Here is a 12,503-nt window from a genome sequence, read left to right on the forward strand (position 1 = left end):
GGAATATGACAAGAAAAACACTTGAAAGTATTCAAAAGTTGTTAAACTTTGAATTCCAAAAAAACATAAACTATCCGTTTCGAAAATCAAAATTCCGTTTTATGTACACATTTGGGAAAATATTGCATTTTGGTGGAGAGGGTGCAAAACAAAATAAGTTAAAAATTTCAGAAATGATGAATTATGCAGGGGCAAAAGAATACCGTTAATAAGAGTTATTATGAAGAGGGGAAAGGAATGCGTGGCACATTGAAGATTTCGAATCCGGTAAAAAAATGCGTAATACGAAGAGAAATTATCACAGAAAATGGTAAAATTTTGGAATAAAAATGAAGTTTTTCACAGAAAACATTATGAACTCGCAAATTGTTGTAATGGGGTTGTGAACAAGTTTCCGAGTTTAACCCAATCCAACATCCATGCACATCATCACGAGGAATCCAATGATACATCCAAGGGATGCCAGCTTTCCATTTCCATTTCTTTGTGCTTCTGGGATAATATCATCGACAACCACGTAGATCATGGCTCCAGCCGCAAACGCCAGGGCATATGGAAGCACAGGTTCCATAAAAATTACAGCAGCAGCTCCGAATAGAGCAGCAATCGGCTCAACCATTCCAGATAGTTGACCATACCAGAATGCCTAAAATTGATTAACTTGTTTTATTTCCAAAATTCGATATCTCACTTTCAGCTTAGAATGACCGAATGCTGCAAGTGGGAGTGAAACGGCAAGTCCTTCTGGGAAATTCTGAAGACCAATTCCAATAGCTAAATTGAATGCCGATTCAAAAGTCGCTTGTTTTGTTTTTCCTGCTGATCCGAATCCGACACCAACGGCGAGACCCTGAAAATTAGATATGATAAAAATTGTTTAAAAAGGTTGAAAAATACCTCAGGAATATTGTGAACGGTTACAGCTAAAATTAGCAAAAGAATCCGCCTCCATGATTGACGGTAATCTTCTTCTGGAATCACATCAGGACGCTTATCGGATCCCATATCAACAGATCGATCCCTTTCTCGATGTTCTTCATTTACTGATCTGAAATGTCACAAAATATAATTAAATTTCGAAGAAAACATAGGGTGAGGAGTTTGATCCGATTTCTTTGTTAAGTGTTAGTATAACCGAATATTTTTAAAAAAAGCGAAAAAAGAAGAAAATCAGAAAAATAGATTCGAAACGACGTGTTTGAAGTGATTTTTATTGAAATTTCCAAGACTTCTCGTGATGACATGCATCTTTCAGAGTGCACAAGTACCCCAAGGTGCGATTAATAAAGTGAAACAGAAAATGGAACGGACAGTTTAACAATTAATTTAATTAATTGAACGTACACAGTTTGGATAGATTTCCGGTCTTACCACGAGAAGTCAGGAAAACAAGAACAAAAATAAAAGTTGACGCGTCATTTCTCACCTATTATTTTCTGATTTTCCGGCTGATTTCCGGTGTCGTTGTCGAAGTTCTCCTCCGGATTCACTGGTTGATCTAGAGTAGAACGATGGCTAATTTATGGCAAAACTATGAAAGGGTACACACGAATGAAAACCACACGTACAGTTACACAAATTTAGAAGTGGAAATTATTCCGAGCGTCTGTAGAAGAATTAGGACTTACCGCGCCAGAGCTGCAACATCAAGATCCTCGCGAGCCTGCATCAGTGACATCTCGGTTTCAGATCGACGTGTTGGTGGAGAGAGAAGTGATGTCATTCCAGCATCTCCGACACATCTTTAAAAATTTAGAAAGTGTAATTTAGTTCATTTAGTTTAGCTTACGATGGCAAAAGTGTGTCAGCCAAGTGAACAAATCCTGCTCCAACGGCGAAACCAATAGCAACAGGTACAAATGCCCATTTTTCAAAATCTGCTTCCGCGATTTCTATAGCTGGCGCGAGAAGGGACCAGAATGAGGCAGCAGTCATTACTCCTGCGGCAAATCCCAGGGAAATGTCTACAGAAGTTTTGTTTCAAAAATCAGCTTCAATTTCAACTTTTACCTAACAACTTTTTACTCTGATGACGCATAATAAATACAAGAGATGCTCCAAGTGCCGTGACTCCCCATGTGAATGTGGCCGCAAGAAGCGCCTGATAAATTGGGTTAATACCCCGGATCATGCTGAAAAATATTAAAGTTTAGTCATAAAAACTATAAGAAACTGAATACTGCAAAATAAATCTTTTAATATGACAGAAAACATACAATATAATAAAATAAATGCTTGCAGAATAAAAATGAAAAATGTGTTGGCAAATTTCCAAAGTACGCAATGTGTCGTAGATTTTACTGCTAGGTACGCAACCACTTAGTGTTAGAGAGTGTCTAGACGTTTATAGACGCAGACATCGGCTCGAGCGATTTCGAGCTGGAACACAATGATTCAGTGATTGATTTATGACTTTTCGAAAGAAAAATAAGATGGAAAACATATTTATTATGAAAATATAAAAAGCATGCGTCATGCACTTTGTACTTGTATATTTTGTACAGAATAACATCAGTAAAGCTAAATATTTGACCGAATCAATTAAGCGACATGAACTCATTGTCTCTGGCCGAGTAAATCATTCCACTGTCTCCCATTTCTGTCAGAATGTCTCGAAGACGAGACTCTGGAATATCTTTTATGCGAGCCAAGATTCTTTCGAATGGTACGCCTTCTTCGTCGCCGTATCCCTTACTGGCGGCTTCTGATCGGATAACTGCGCCAACCTGAATTGTCGTATTTTCTTTTTTGAAAATTTAAAACATTATTTATTTACCTTCGCTTTCAATGCCGAAGAAGTTTTTGGTGAAATTGATTCGGACTGTGTTTTCGTGGTCGGTTTCACTTGTCTAGTGATAACTGGGCTCTGAAAAAAATGTTCAAGAGCTGAAATGATAAATGTTTGTTATTTATTTACCAAAATAGCCTGTGCGTCAATTTTATGATTTTGTCGTGACAACGGCGGAGCCAGCATTCCTTCCCATTTATAAGCTTTAGAAGTTCGCATTCGCTCGATCAAATTCTGAATAAATGGATTATTCTAAAAAAATAATATTGAAACAACCTTTTTGAAGAATAAATAAGAAGCTTGTGTCTCCAACTTGAAAATTTCATACTCCTTGTTGTCAGCCAACTTTTGAAGGTAGTATATAAGAATCACTAAAAGTAAAACCGATATTTAGATATAATTAATTAATGAATTACTTTTATTTCCTGCGACATTCTTCAATTTTCCCATCAGACGGACTCGCGTGTCTTCCTCTAAACCCGGAGAGACGAACTTGGAGCCACCATCCTGAAAAAGTCAGTTAAACAAAACTATGATTTTATGAAAATATAAAAAGCATGCGTCATGCACTTTGTACTTGTATATTTTGTACAGAATAACATCAGTAAAGCTAAATATTTGACCGAATCAATTAAGCGACATGAACTCATTGTCTCTGGCCGAGTAAATCATTCCACTGTCTCCCATTTCTGTCAGAATGTCTCGAAGACGAGACTCTGGAATATCTTTTATGCGAGCCAAGATTCTTTCGAATGGTACGCCTTCTTCGTCGCCGTATCCCTTACTGGCGGCTTCTGATCGGATAACTGCGCCAACCTGAATTGTCGTATTTTCTTTTTTGAAAATTTAAAACATTATTTATTTACCTTCGCTTTCAATGCCGAAGAAGTTTTTGGTGAAATTGATTCGGACTGTGTTTTCGTGGTCGGTTTCACTTGTCTAGTGATAACTGGGCTCTGAAAAAAATGTTCAAGAGCTGAAATGATAAATGTTTGTTATTTATTTACCAAAATAGCCTGTGCGTCAATTTTATGATTTTGTCGTGACAACGGCGGAGCCAGCATTCCTTCCCATTTATAAGCTTTAGAAGTTCGCATTCGCTCGATCAAATTCTGAATAAATGGATTATTCTAAAAAAATAATATTGAAACAACCTTTTTGAAGAATAAATAAGAAGCTTGTGTCTCCAACTTGAAAATTTCATACTCCTTGTTGTCAGCCAACTTTTGAAGGTAGTATATAAGAATCACTAAAAGTAAAACCGATATTTAGATATAATTAATTAATGAATTACTTTTATTTCCTGCGACATTCTTCAATTTTCCCATCAGACGGACTCGCGTGTCTTCCTCTAAACCCGGAGAGACGAACTTGGAGCCACCATCCTGAAAAAGTCAGTTAAACAAAACTATGATTTTATGTCTTCACATACGTTGTAATTTCCGAATTGAACTGCGTGAAATATCTTGGCAGTATCTTCAGGATCATGAAGTGTATATGTTGTCTTCCCATCCTCGTACGATTTTTCCAAGATTACGCCAACTGTGTGAATCTAAAATTATAGTTTATTTTATATTAAATTTTATTTGTTAGAAATCGTACTGTTCGAAAACTATATTCTCCAATTTGATATGAATCATCGTCTGTATCTTCCAATTTTGTGCTCAAAGATGCAAGAGTCACTGGAAGCGGTAATTTGTCACCGAGAGATTGGAAACTTTGATTCTGAAAAATAATAAATCTAATTTTTGCTTTAAAATCAAACGATTTGTACCTTTCTCTCTTGTGAAATATCATGCGATGACCATCCATCGCTAGTGTCAAAATTTCGATCGAACTCCATTGTTCGTGTTTTCTGTCGCGCTGAAATGATACAAAATGGCAGAGAAAAGTTTCGGTTTCGGCCGCCAGGGCACTCTGGGTAAATAAAAAAAGAAAACAAATTCACAATTATCCGGCACATAAAAAACTGTATTAAAACTTAAATTCGAAATTGTTCCGAAAAATCGTTGCAAAAATTCAAAGTGTTTCTACAGTATCCTATTTAAAGGCGCATACGGTCAATGCAACTAGCTGGTTTCGCTACGAAGTACCGTATTGGCTTTAAAAATCTTTTTCAGAGCTCTGAAAAAGATTTTTAAGCCACGATTTTACTCAAATTGCTCTCACTTTAAATGTTTTGTTCATTTTTTCACCAATGAAACTAATTTTACATTTTCAGAGTAGTCTGCACAATATGAAATCGATCGGTCGGCTCAACAAGAGGAAAGTTTTTGCAGGTATTGTTTTGAATTTCAGCTTTTTAGTCTTTTCCATGTTTTCTAATTATCATAACTTTAATTAGTTCCTTCTATATAAATTTAATTATAGATTCTGACCCAGAAAAAGAAGAAGAAGCGAAATCTCCGCCGAAAAAGAAATCTAAGCGTTCATCACGATGCTTCAATCAAAATCGAACTCCCGATCAAAAAACTCGAGATTCTGCAGGATTTTCCAAGAATGTATTTGTAGCTTCTTTCCAATCATTCTTCAAAAGATCAAAAATCTGGCCACTTCTGACTATCCGTGGACCGTATATTCATATTGTGACCAGGCTTAGCAATAGTTCGATCAAAAATCGTCCATTCTACTGTCTTATTCGCGAAATCTTAGAGAAAGTTCATGAAAGAACATTAGAATACAGGGACGTTGACATTCCAAAAATCACACAGCGATCCGATGTCTCAAATAAGCCCCGAGTTGAGAATGTGATGGCCATAACGGAAAAAATGTGTCAAAAAGTGTTCCGATTAAAAAATGAAAATGGATTATCGATTGATTTATACGAAGACGGAATGATTGCGCCACTTCGAAATGTTTTCTTCAAAAAAGTAACTAGAATTCCATATGATTCAAGCACGGAAATTCGAGATCGCCTGTCTACTCTCTGCCAGAAAAGGAATATTTATGTGACAAGAGAAGAATTAGAAGATGGAAGAAATGCGTTCGTACAATATTGTTATAATCTTTCACTAGATTTATTTCTGTAGGTTTATTTCTTCAAATTGATCACACGAAATATATTATTTCATTTCAGACATATCCTTTCAACAAATGTTAATAAATTCACTGGCAGTGTGCAGATTCAGGCCTTTCGAACATCTGAAGTTCACTCAAATCTTCAAATTCACACCGATACGACATGGTTCGGTGGATCGGCTAGGCTGAAGTCAATTACTTCGTCGACATTAGAACGTGGACGTCCGCCTGCTTCATTATGGCTCACAATCCCATGTGAAGAAAAAGAGCATCTTTTGGAGCATGTATTCGAGCATGGTCTCATTCAATTGATGCCAGACGGTGCTAAGACATTTTTTGACGCTTGGATGATTGGGGTTCGGAAAAGAATGAGAAAACGATTGACAAGTGGAGATTTGAGGTATCGTTTCACTCGAATAATCCTTAAAGTGAATAATTTTTCAGACAAGTAGTGGAGACCGTAATGTCAGAAAGTTCATACAACAGAGAAATGACACTCAACGATGATCGAATAGAGCAATTCGTTGTCAAAATGATTGACAATGTGCTTAACACAAAAAAACTTAAAATCTTTGATGGAAAATGGAAGGACTTTACTATTGATCTGATTAAAAATATGAAAGGAAACCCATTCGGAGAATTCCCTGATTGCCAGAAAATTATTGGAGATGTTTGTGAAAAGAGTAAGATTTTATACTTTTGTTTACATTTTAATCACCTTAATTTTTCAGTGAAACCATCATATCTTTCTCAGCTAACTACTCTGTTCTCCAGTTCACCATCCGATCAGTCAATGCTCGCCCACACTCTACTACAACTTCTTCGATTCGTGGTGTGTCTCTCTTTGAACACTATTCGACATGCTTTTCACTTCCATCGTGAAACGTTCACCGTCTCTTTCGACGGACAACTTGATGATGAAGTTACTGATTTTGATGATTTCGATCAGACAATTTTTTGTGAGGTAAACATACCCAATTGTTATTTAAAACCTTTTGTATAAATTATTTAATTTTTCAGTCATCATCTGCCAACTCGTCCTGCTACCCAACACCACCAATTGAACGTCACATTTTGAGACCTCGCGTGACTCTACTACCAACTCCAACTCTTGTTTTTGTTCCAATTTCGCCTGTAAAGAATCTTCCGAGTGATTTTAATCCTCGAATTGTAAGATTGCATGTATCATAAAATATTCTAAAACCATAATTTCCAGCCTCCTCCTCAAATTTACTCGTCACCTGGGCAAGCCTTGTTCAATCCAACAAACCTCTACCCAACTCCACCATCGTCACTACCGAATACATATGTACCGAATCAGGAATCCTTCGATGAGAGCGTGAATCGAGATAAAAAATCATTCATTTTCAACAATCACTCGAAAGCCAACTTCTCAAATCCAACGTTAACGGCAGAAGTGACAGAAGAAGAACTTCTAAGTGCCCGAGCACTCCGAACACCGTCAGTTGTCAGTGGATCAATGCTTAATCAACTGGATGATGAGGATGGGGATTTACCGAAGAAATGGGTCAATGCTTATAAGCTAACGTTGGAATGGAATCAAGATCTGAAGTCTGAACTGGAAAAAGTGAAAAATCGCTTGGATAAACTTTCATGACATAACCTTGTTATTGAATTTGTTTTGTTATTTTCTTTGTTTGTTGTTAAATTGTCTGTTAATATCAGTTCTAGCGTTCATAAATTTTTTGTTTTACGAAGGTATCAATCTGAGTTTGAAAAATGGATTGACTCGATCATTCATTGAAAATATTGTAATCTTATTGAAAAAACCCTAATTTTTCTCAGGTTTTGCAGAAAGAGAAAATGAGTCAAGTTACATCAGAGGATCAAGACGATCTATTCCTAAAGTTTGATTTTTCAAAAGAACAACAAAAGTACGTTTTTAATTATTCAGAGATCTACAAAACGGATGGGAATCGGTTCCCACTGGAAATTCATCTAATAACCATTGTTTTGACAAAATGTACGACTTGTATGGTGTTGGAGGTGTCAAAAACGTGCTTTGTCTTCGACTTTTCGCCTCATCCCTCTATGAAATTGTAAGAAATGCTCAGATATTTTGGAAAGAATATGAAATTTCAGTCCAATGGAAGTAAGGATGCCCAAAAATTGATGATAACTATCTTCGGTGATCGTCTAGTTCAGAAAATCGCCCATTCCGATTTGAAAATTTACGAATCCATCAGAGAGACTGTACAATATATCGCTTGGAAAATCCGAAAATGCCAAATTTTGTAGGCTTCTGAAAAAGTAGCACAATATTTTCAAACTAACTTTCAGAATTTTCCGCCGTACAAGTGAAAACCATGGATGGCAAAGTGTTCGAGACATTCTGATCAAGATTCTTGGTAACGGAGATAGTGCTCGAGATGATTTGATTGCTGGAATGGTAGTTTTTAGAATCTTTTTATTTGTCTTAATTAAAATTTATTTTTCAGTCCTCCATGATTCTTCGCGACATTTATCACTGCCACGTTACGGAAACAAGCTTCTTGGAAGAAGGATCACTTTTATCAAAGAATTGCTTCAAATATGTCTTTCGTGTTGCTTTCCTTCTTTTCAATGACTCAATCGGCGAATATATTCTTGGTCGGAAGGAGAAGTTGTGCTATGAAATGCTCGCTTCTCGATTGGTTTACTTTTATACTCGACTGGCTGCTGACACTTGGAGGTTAGAAATCGATATTCGATTCTAAATTCATACGTTTCCCTTTTCAGAATTCTTGTTGTTCGCAATGGACCGAAAGTAGAGACGGAGTGGTACATGATGCGTGGCGTACAGGTAACTTTATAAAAAATTGCCCATATTCCAAATTATTTCCAGTTGCGAGATGAGATCCCGGCAAGTTCGAATCAAGACTCCAAACTGACCCAGCTCCAAAAAAACAACAACAATGACCCAATCAGTCAACAGAGACCTCAACTCAGCTTTGGAACTCAGAAAACTATTCAAAGAGCCTAACTTTCATTTTATGTATTTGTTTCGTGTGTTCTACTAGTGTTCCTTCTTACATATCAGATGTTGTATTTATAATCTATATCTGCACCATTCTATTTCCTATCCCATTCTACTTGTGTCCTGTTCTCTGGTCTCAAAATGATCACTATGAGATCTCTTTTCCATAAGTGTTAAAAGCGTGCCATAATGAACTGTTTTATTAAATCGACGTGAGAAAAACGCATATGATTTTCATTTAAAAAACATTTTAATAATGTGAAACACATAAACCTGAAGAATGCAAAAGACTAATCGAAAAAATGCGGGATTAGATTTATCAAATGTGTCAGTTCGTGTGTTTGGTCTCAAAGCAAAAGTAGGCTCCAATTTTTAAATTAAATTTATTAACTAAACATATTCAGTATTGGCTCATTTATTTTATTGTCGTTCAACTGGCTCTAGGAATCTCGAATTTATTGTTTCTCATCCTCAGGTAAACATTCGCAAATTCAATACTTCGCTGTTTAATTTCAGCTTTTCCCACTGGTCGATTTTTATTACATGGCCGCAAAAATGGAATAGTAAAATTAAGCCACGGATTTTTTTCTCCGCGGCCATGTAGCAAAAGTCGATCTGTGGAAAAAATTAAAAGGTTGTGAAACTAGTCGTAAAGTGAATTATTGGTTTAGTTGTTCTTTATTTGCATTTATTCAATATATATTTCTCTGACAGTCTCAAAAAGATCTACAAAAGAGCCAGTTTTGTAGGAAATTTAATTTCGATTAATGTCTTAGCGTGGCCGAGTTTTATCTTTTTCGGATATGACAATAAAGTATCTTTTTGACCACCAAAATAAAATAAAATATATTGATTGTCTTTTCAGTGTAATCAACAATAATAGGACAGACACATCGAGTGGGATATTGAATGTAATAAAACAATAAGTTAATCGAATCTTTTGAACATTTCAGCTTTTCTGCGTTCTTCTACTTTTATCATCTCTGTGGTGTCAGTCGAGAACAGTTTTCACAATTATTTCCGTCTGTATTGTGAGGTTTTGTTTGTTTAAAGGCGTATGCAATTCCAACCGTCGGTCCTGCCACGATTGACACCATAAAATATTATTTGAAATTTTGCAGGGTGTCGATACTTGCATTGAATGTTATATACTATTCACAAGGGTCTTATTGGTTCTAGAAGTTAGTACTCCATTCTATTTTGGTATACACCACGATTAATATTTCAAATGGGATTAAAACTTCAATTTCAGATAATGTGATTCTCGTTTTATTTTCCATAATTCGTGTTGGATTCAGTGCCATCTTTACAGTTGTTGTAATGCGTTTGAGTTGGTAAGAAGTTTCGAGATATCTGAACTTACCAAGAATCAACTTTCAGGTGTAATGGATTGGCAGATGATCATGATTTAGAAAAATTAAAAATCTATGAATGCATCCAAGAAGTGGGAATTTATAAATGTACAACTTGCTCAGAAAGTGAAGCAATCGACGAGGAATCTGAGAAAATTGATTGAAAATAACTTTTTGAGATTATAAAGTTCTTGTTTATTCAGAAAAGCTGGAACACTTTGAAACATGACTTCTTTCCTCGTTTTCATCATTTTTAAAATACGGGCAACACCAGCAACACAGGACACAACAGTGACAACAGCAGCAACTTGCATCCATTTCCCTATAAAACATAACTTCTATAGAATCTGAAAGAAGGCAGACTAGACGTAGGCATTAGAAGGCAACGCACAGTTAGGCAGAAAAGCAGAAGGAAACTAAGTACATCGATAGGCGGACACAAGACGGCTTGTAGGCAAAAATAAGGTAGGTAGGGAGGCAATAAAGGAGGAGGCAGGGCATTCGATAAGTAGGTAGACATGTAGGCAGAGAGTTACTCAATTTGAAAAGTCACGTTGGCATGTCTTTAGGTAAGTTGTTAAGCATGAGGCAGGCTTGTAGGAAGGTAGGTAAGTAGGTAGGTATACACTTGATGTATCGACAACTTTGGATTTTTGTAGCTCAAAGTGACAAATATGGGTTAATACAATCACATACCAAAAACTCATTCGAATTAATATAATTGAGATGAAAAATTGGAAAATTGAATGCAATATTGTGATAATCGAATGAAAGGTCTCCACAGAACCCACTAAAATTGTTCTATAATTATTTTATTCAAAAACTTAACCAACCAAAACATCTCTCCCACCAATCACCATCACTTAATCCAACACTCATTTTGAAAATTGTGTTCAAAAGCGAAATTATCTGAAATTAAAACAATGTTTGACAGAAAAAAAAACTATTGAATTTACCGTATAAACTGCTAAAACTCCAAAAATTTGTTTGGATTTCATTCTGAGCGAGAATATGAAAATGAAACAAGTGGAAACCTATAATTTGAAACTAAATTTAAAAATTCAAATCTTGACTTACAAAAGGAAGAGAAAATAATATACTGATCGATGATTCAATGCTGAAAAAAATATGTATCAAAAATGGTTAATTCAAAATTCTTACCATAACTTCAAGACCAGAAATAAAGATGCTAGAATCATATTCCATAAAATGTAAATCAATAGGATATTCTGAAAATAATTATTGACAATTCCAATCTGCCAAACTATTTTGTCATTCTAAATTTTTGTCTTACTGAAAATTCACCTACTTTTGCTGAAACAACTCTAAAAATAGTGTCATGAGTCTCAAAAGCATCTCCGCCAGCTGGAACACGTCGCTTGTTTGACATTAGTGTTAGAAATGATTTTTATTTTTAGTTTAGGAGAATTTGGTTTTACGGAACTATATCTTTACGAACTATTACATTAAATTAACAAGTATTTATTTTAAACATGGAGTGTCGCAAAAAATTCAAAAATTAAGCTAGCTTTCCATCATCATCACCACATCATAATTAAAACAGATCTCTCAAAGATCATTTGACAGCATTTTTCCATTTGTGGTGAATCCCGAGTATCTCTCATTCCTCCCTATATGTCTACTAACCCAGAAATGCATTGACTTTTTAATGTCTGCGTCTCTTTGAATTCCCGCCTAGTTCCCGCATATTTACCATGCATATCTTTTCCATCGGATCGGCGAACTGTCAATTCCTCTTCGTTTTACATGATATCTACGGAAACTGCGCGGAAAATACGAGGACAATCGATCAGTGGCTACACTTGGTCAAAGGAGTTGGAAAATTTTCGGTTTTTTGTTGAATTTCAGATATTAGGAACTTGAATTTCTTTTTCTTTAATTTAAACTTTTTGAAATTCGACCACTTGTCCTTTCAACCTTTTGCACGGCCATGTGTTGATTTACTAAGCTCGTGTACAACTTGAGGAAAAGAGGATCTTACTGTTCTTGGCAAAAATCTACGAGATTTTGAGAAATTTTCGCTAGTTCTTTTTTAAATCGTATATCTAAAATTCAAACTGAATTTGCAAAAATGTTCCAAAATACAGCGTTTTTAATAAAAATAATCACCGAGTTTGCTCAATTTAATTGCTTCACATTGTTCTTAAAAATTGTATGACAGCACAACATGTGATACTTATGACGTCATTTTATGCATTTCAATAATTTTGAAATCCCTTGTCTCACTTTTTATTTTTCTAAAGCTCTTAACTCTAACTCAAACCCCATTTTTTATAGAGGTGCTTTCAATAAGGGAATTATCAGAAATCATATACCAGCGTTCCTTTTTTTCCAAATTTTTCCAAAA

At 35.5% G+C, this 12,503-nt stretch overlaps 6 protein-coding genes and 1 non-coding gene across 12 annotated transcripts; 3 read left to right on the forward strand and 4 right to left on the reverse strand.

The window, feature by feature from the left end:
* Positions 1–77: 77 nt before the first annotated feature.
* Positions 78–2,139, reverse strand: zipt-11 (Zinc transporter ZIP11). Its single transcript, NM_059213.5, has 6 exons — positions 2,011–2,139; positions 1,790–1,964; positions 1,629–1,742; positions 898–1,048; positions 692–850; positions 78–646 (listed from the first exon to the last, which is right to left on the reverse strand). Exons 1-6 carry the CDS (start codon positions 2,129–2,131, stop codon positions 401–403), a joined length of 966 nt encoding a protein of 321 aa, NP_491614.1. The 5' UTR covers positions 2,132–2,139; the 3' UTR covers positions 78–400.
* Positions 2,140–2,428: 289 nt separating this feature from the next.
* On the reverse strand, positions 2,429–4,651 carry rpa-4 (the record flags this gene model as incomplete). 6 transcript variants are annotated; one of them, NR_132558.1, is made up of 12 exons in its annotated part: positions 2,538–2,726; positions 2,777–2,866; positions 2,918–3,022; positions 3,065–3,159; positions 3,205–3,604; positions 3,655–3,744; positions 3,796–3,900; positions 3,943–4,037; positions 4,083–4,173; positions 4,221–4,340; positions 4,391–4,513; positions 4,563–4,631. NR_132558.1 is itself a non-coding variant. In NM_001444103.1 (11 exons), the coding sequence occupies 8 exons, from the start codon at positions 4,629–4,631 to the stop codon at positions 3,416–3,418; spliced, it is 882 nt and encodes a 293-aa protein (NP_001431048.1). The 6 variants fall into 6 exon arrangements, 5 of the variants coding, with proteins under 5 accessions (NP_001431048.1, NP_001368496.1, NP_001368500.1 ...); NM_001444103.1 differs by having other exon boundaries at positions 2,429–2,726; positions 2,918–3,159; positions 4,563–4,651; NM_001380260.1 differs by lacking the exons at positions 3,655–3,744; positions 3,796–3,900; positions 3,943–4,037; ... (2 more) ...; positions 4,391–4,513; positions 4,563–4,631 and having other exon boundaries at positions 2,435–2,726; positions 3,205–3,238.
* A 358-nt stretch (positions 4,652–5,009) lies between these two features.
* On the forward strand, positions 5,010–7,518 carry F59A3.2 (SPK domain-containing protein). The gene is made up of 7 exons (NM_001262990.3): positions 5,010–5,067; positions 5,159–5,813; positions 5,865–6,206; positions 6,251–6,489; positions 6,538–6,770; positions 6,827–6,976; positions 7,023–7,518. Exons 1-7 carry the CDS (start codon positions 5,025–5,027, stop codon positions 7,422–7,424), a joined length of 2,064 nt encoding a protein of 687 aa, NP_001249919.1. The 5' UTR covers positions 5,010–5,024; the 3' UTR covers positions 7,425–7,518.
* Positions 7,519–7,612: 94 nt separating this feature from the next.
* On the forward strand, positions 7,613–8,987 carry F59A3.12 (MIF4G domain-containing protein). Its single transcript, NM_001262991.2, has 7 exons — positions 7,613–7,674; positions 7,722–7,866; positions 7,910–8,061; positions 8,108–8,216; positions 8,266–8,498; positions 8,546–8,609; positions 8,652–8,987. Exons 1-7 carry the CDS (start codon positions 7,631–7,633, stop codon positions 8,787–8,789), a joined length of 885 nt encoding a protein of 294 aa, NP_001249920.1. The 5' UTR covers positions 7,613–7,630; the 3' UTR covers positions 8,790–8,987.
* Positions 8,988–9,031: 44 nt separating this feature from the next.
* Positions 9,032–10,342, forward strand: F59A3.13 (G_PROTEIN_RECEP_F1_2 domain-containing protein). The gene is made up of 7 exons (NM_001262992.2): positions 9,032–9,141; positions 9,188–9,258; positions 9,649–9,694; positions 9,737–9,814; positions 9,905–9,986; positions 10,036–10,117; positions 10,164–10,342. Exons 1-7 carry the CDS (start codon positions 9,064–9,066, stop codon positions 10,297–10,299), a joined length of 573 nt encoding a protein of 190 aa, NP_001249921.1. The 5' UTR covers positions 9,032–9,063; the 3' UTR covers positions 10,300–10,342.
* On the reverse strand, positions 10,309–11,529 carry F59A3.7 (uncharacterized protein). The gene is made up of 7 exons (NM_059217.3): positions 11,445–11,529; positions 11,297–11,364; positions 11,213–11,252; positions 11,092–11,169; positions 10,969–11,044; positions 10,832–10,925; positions 10,309–10,457 (listed from the first exon to the last, which is right to left on the reverse strand). Exons 1-7 carry the CDS (start codon positions 11,523–11,525, stop codon positions 10,331–10,333), a joined length of 564 nt encoding a protein of 187 aa, NP_491618.2. The 5' UTR covers positions 11,526–11,529; the 3' UTR covers positions 10,309–10,330.
* Positions 11,530–11,771: 242 nt separating this feature from the next.
* F59A3.14 lies at positions 11,772–11,860 on the reverse strand. Its single transcript, NR_050129.1, has one exon. It is a non-coding gene; the product is annotated as an Unclassified non-coding RNA F59A3.14 (non-coding RNA).
* Between the last annotated feature and the right edge of the window lie 643 nt (positions 11,861–12,503).

The sequence above is a fragment of the Caenorhabditis elegans genome, chromosome I (genome assembly GCF_000002985.6).
Source record: "Caenorhabditis elegans chromosome I".
In the NCBI taxonomy this organism is placed as follows: domain Eukaryota; kingdom Metazoa; phylum Nematoda; class Chromadorea; order Rhabditida; family Rhabditidae; genus Caenorhabditis; species Caenorhabditis elegans.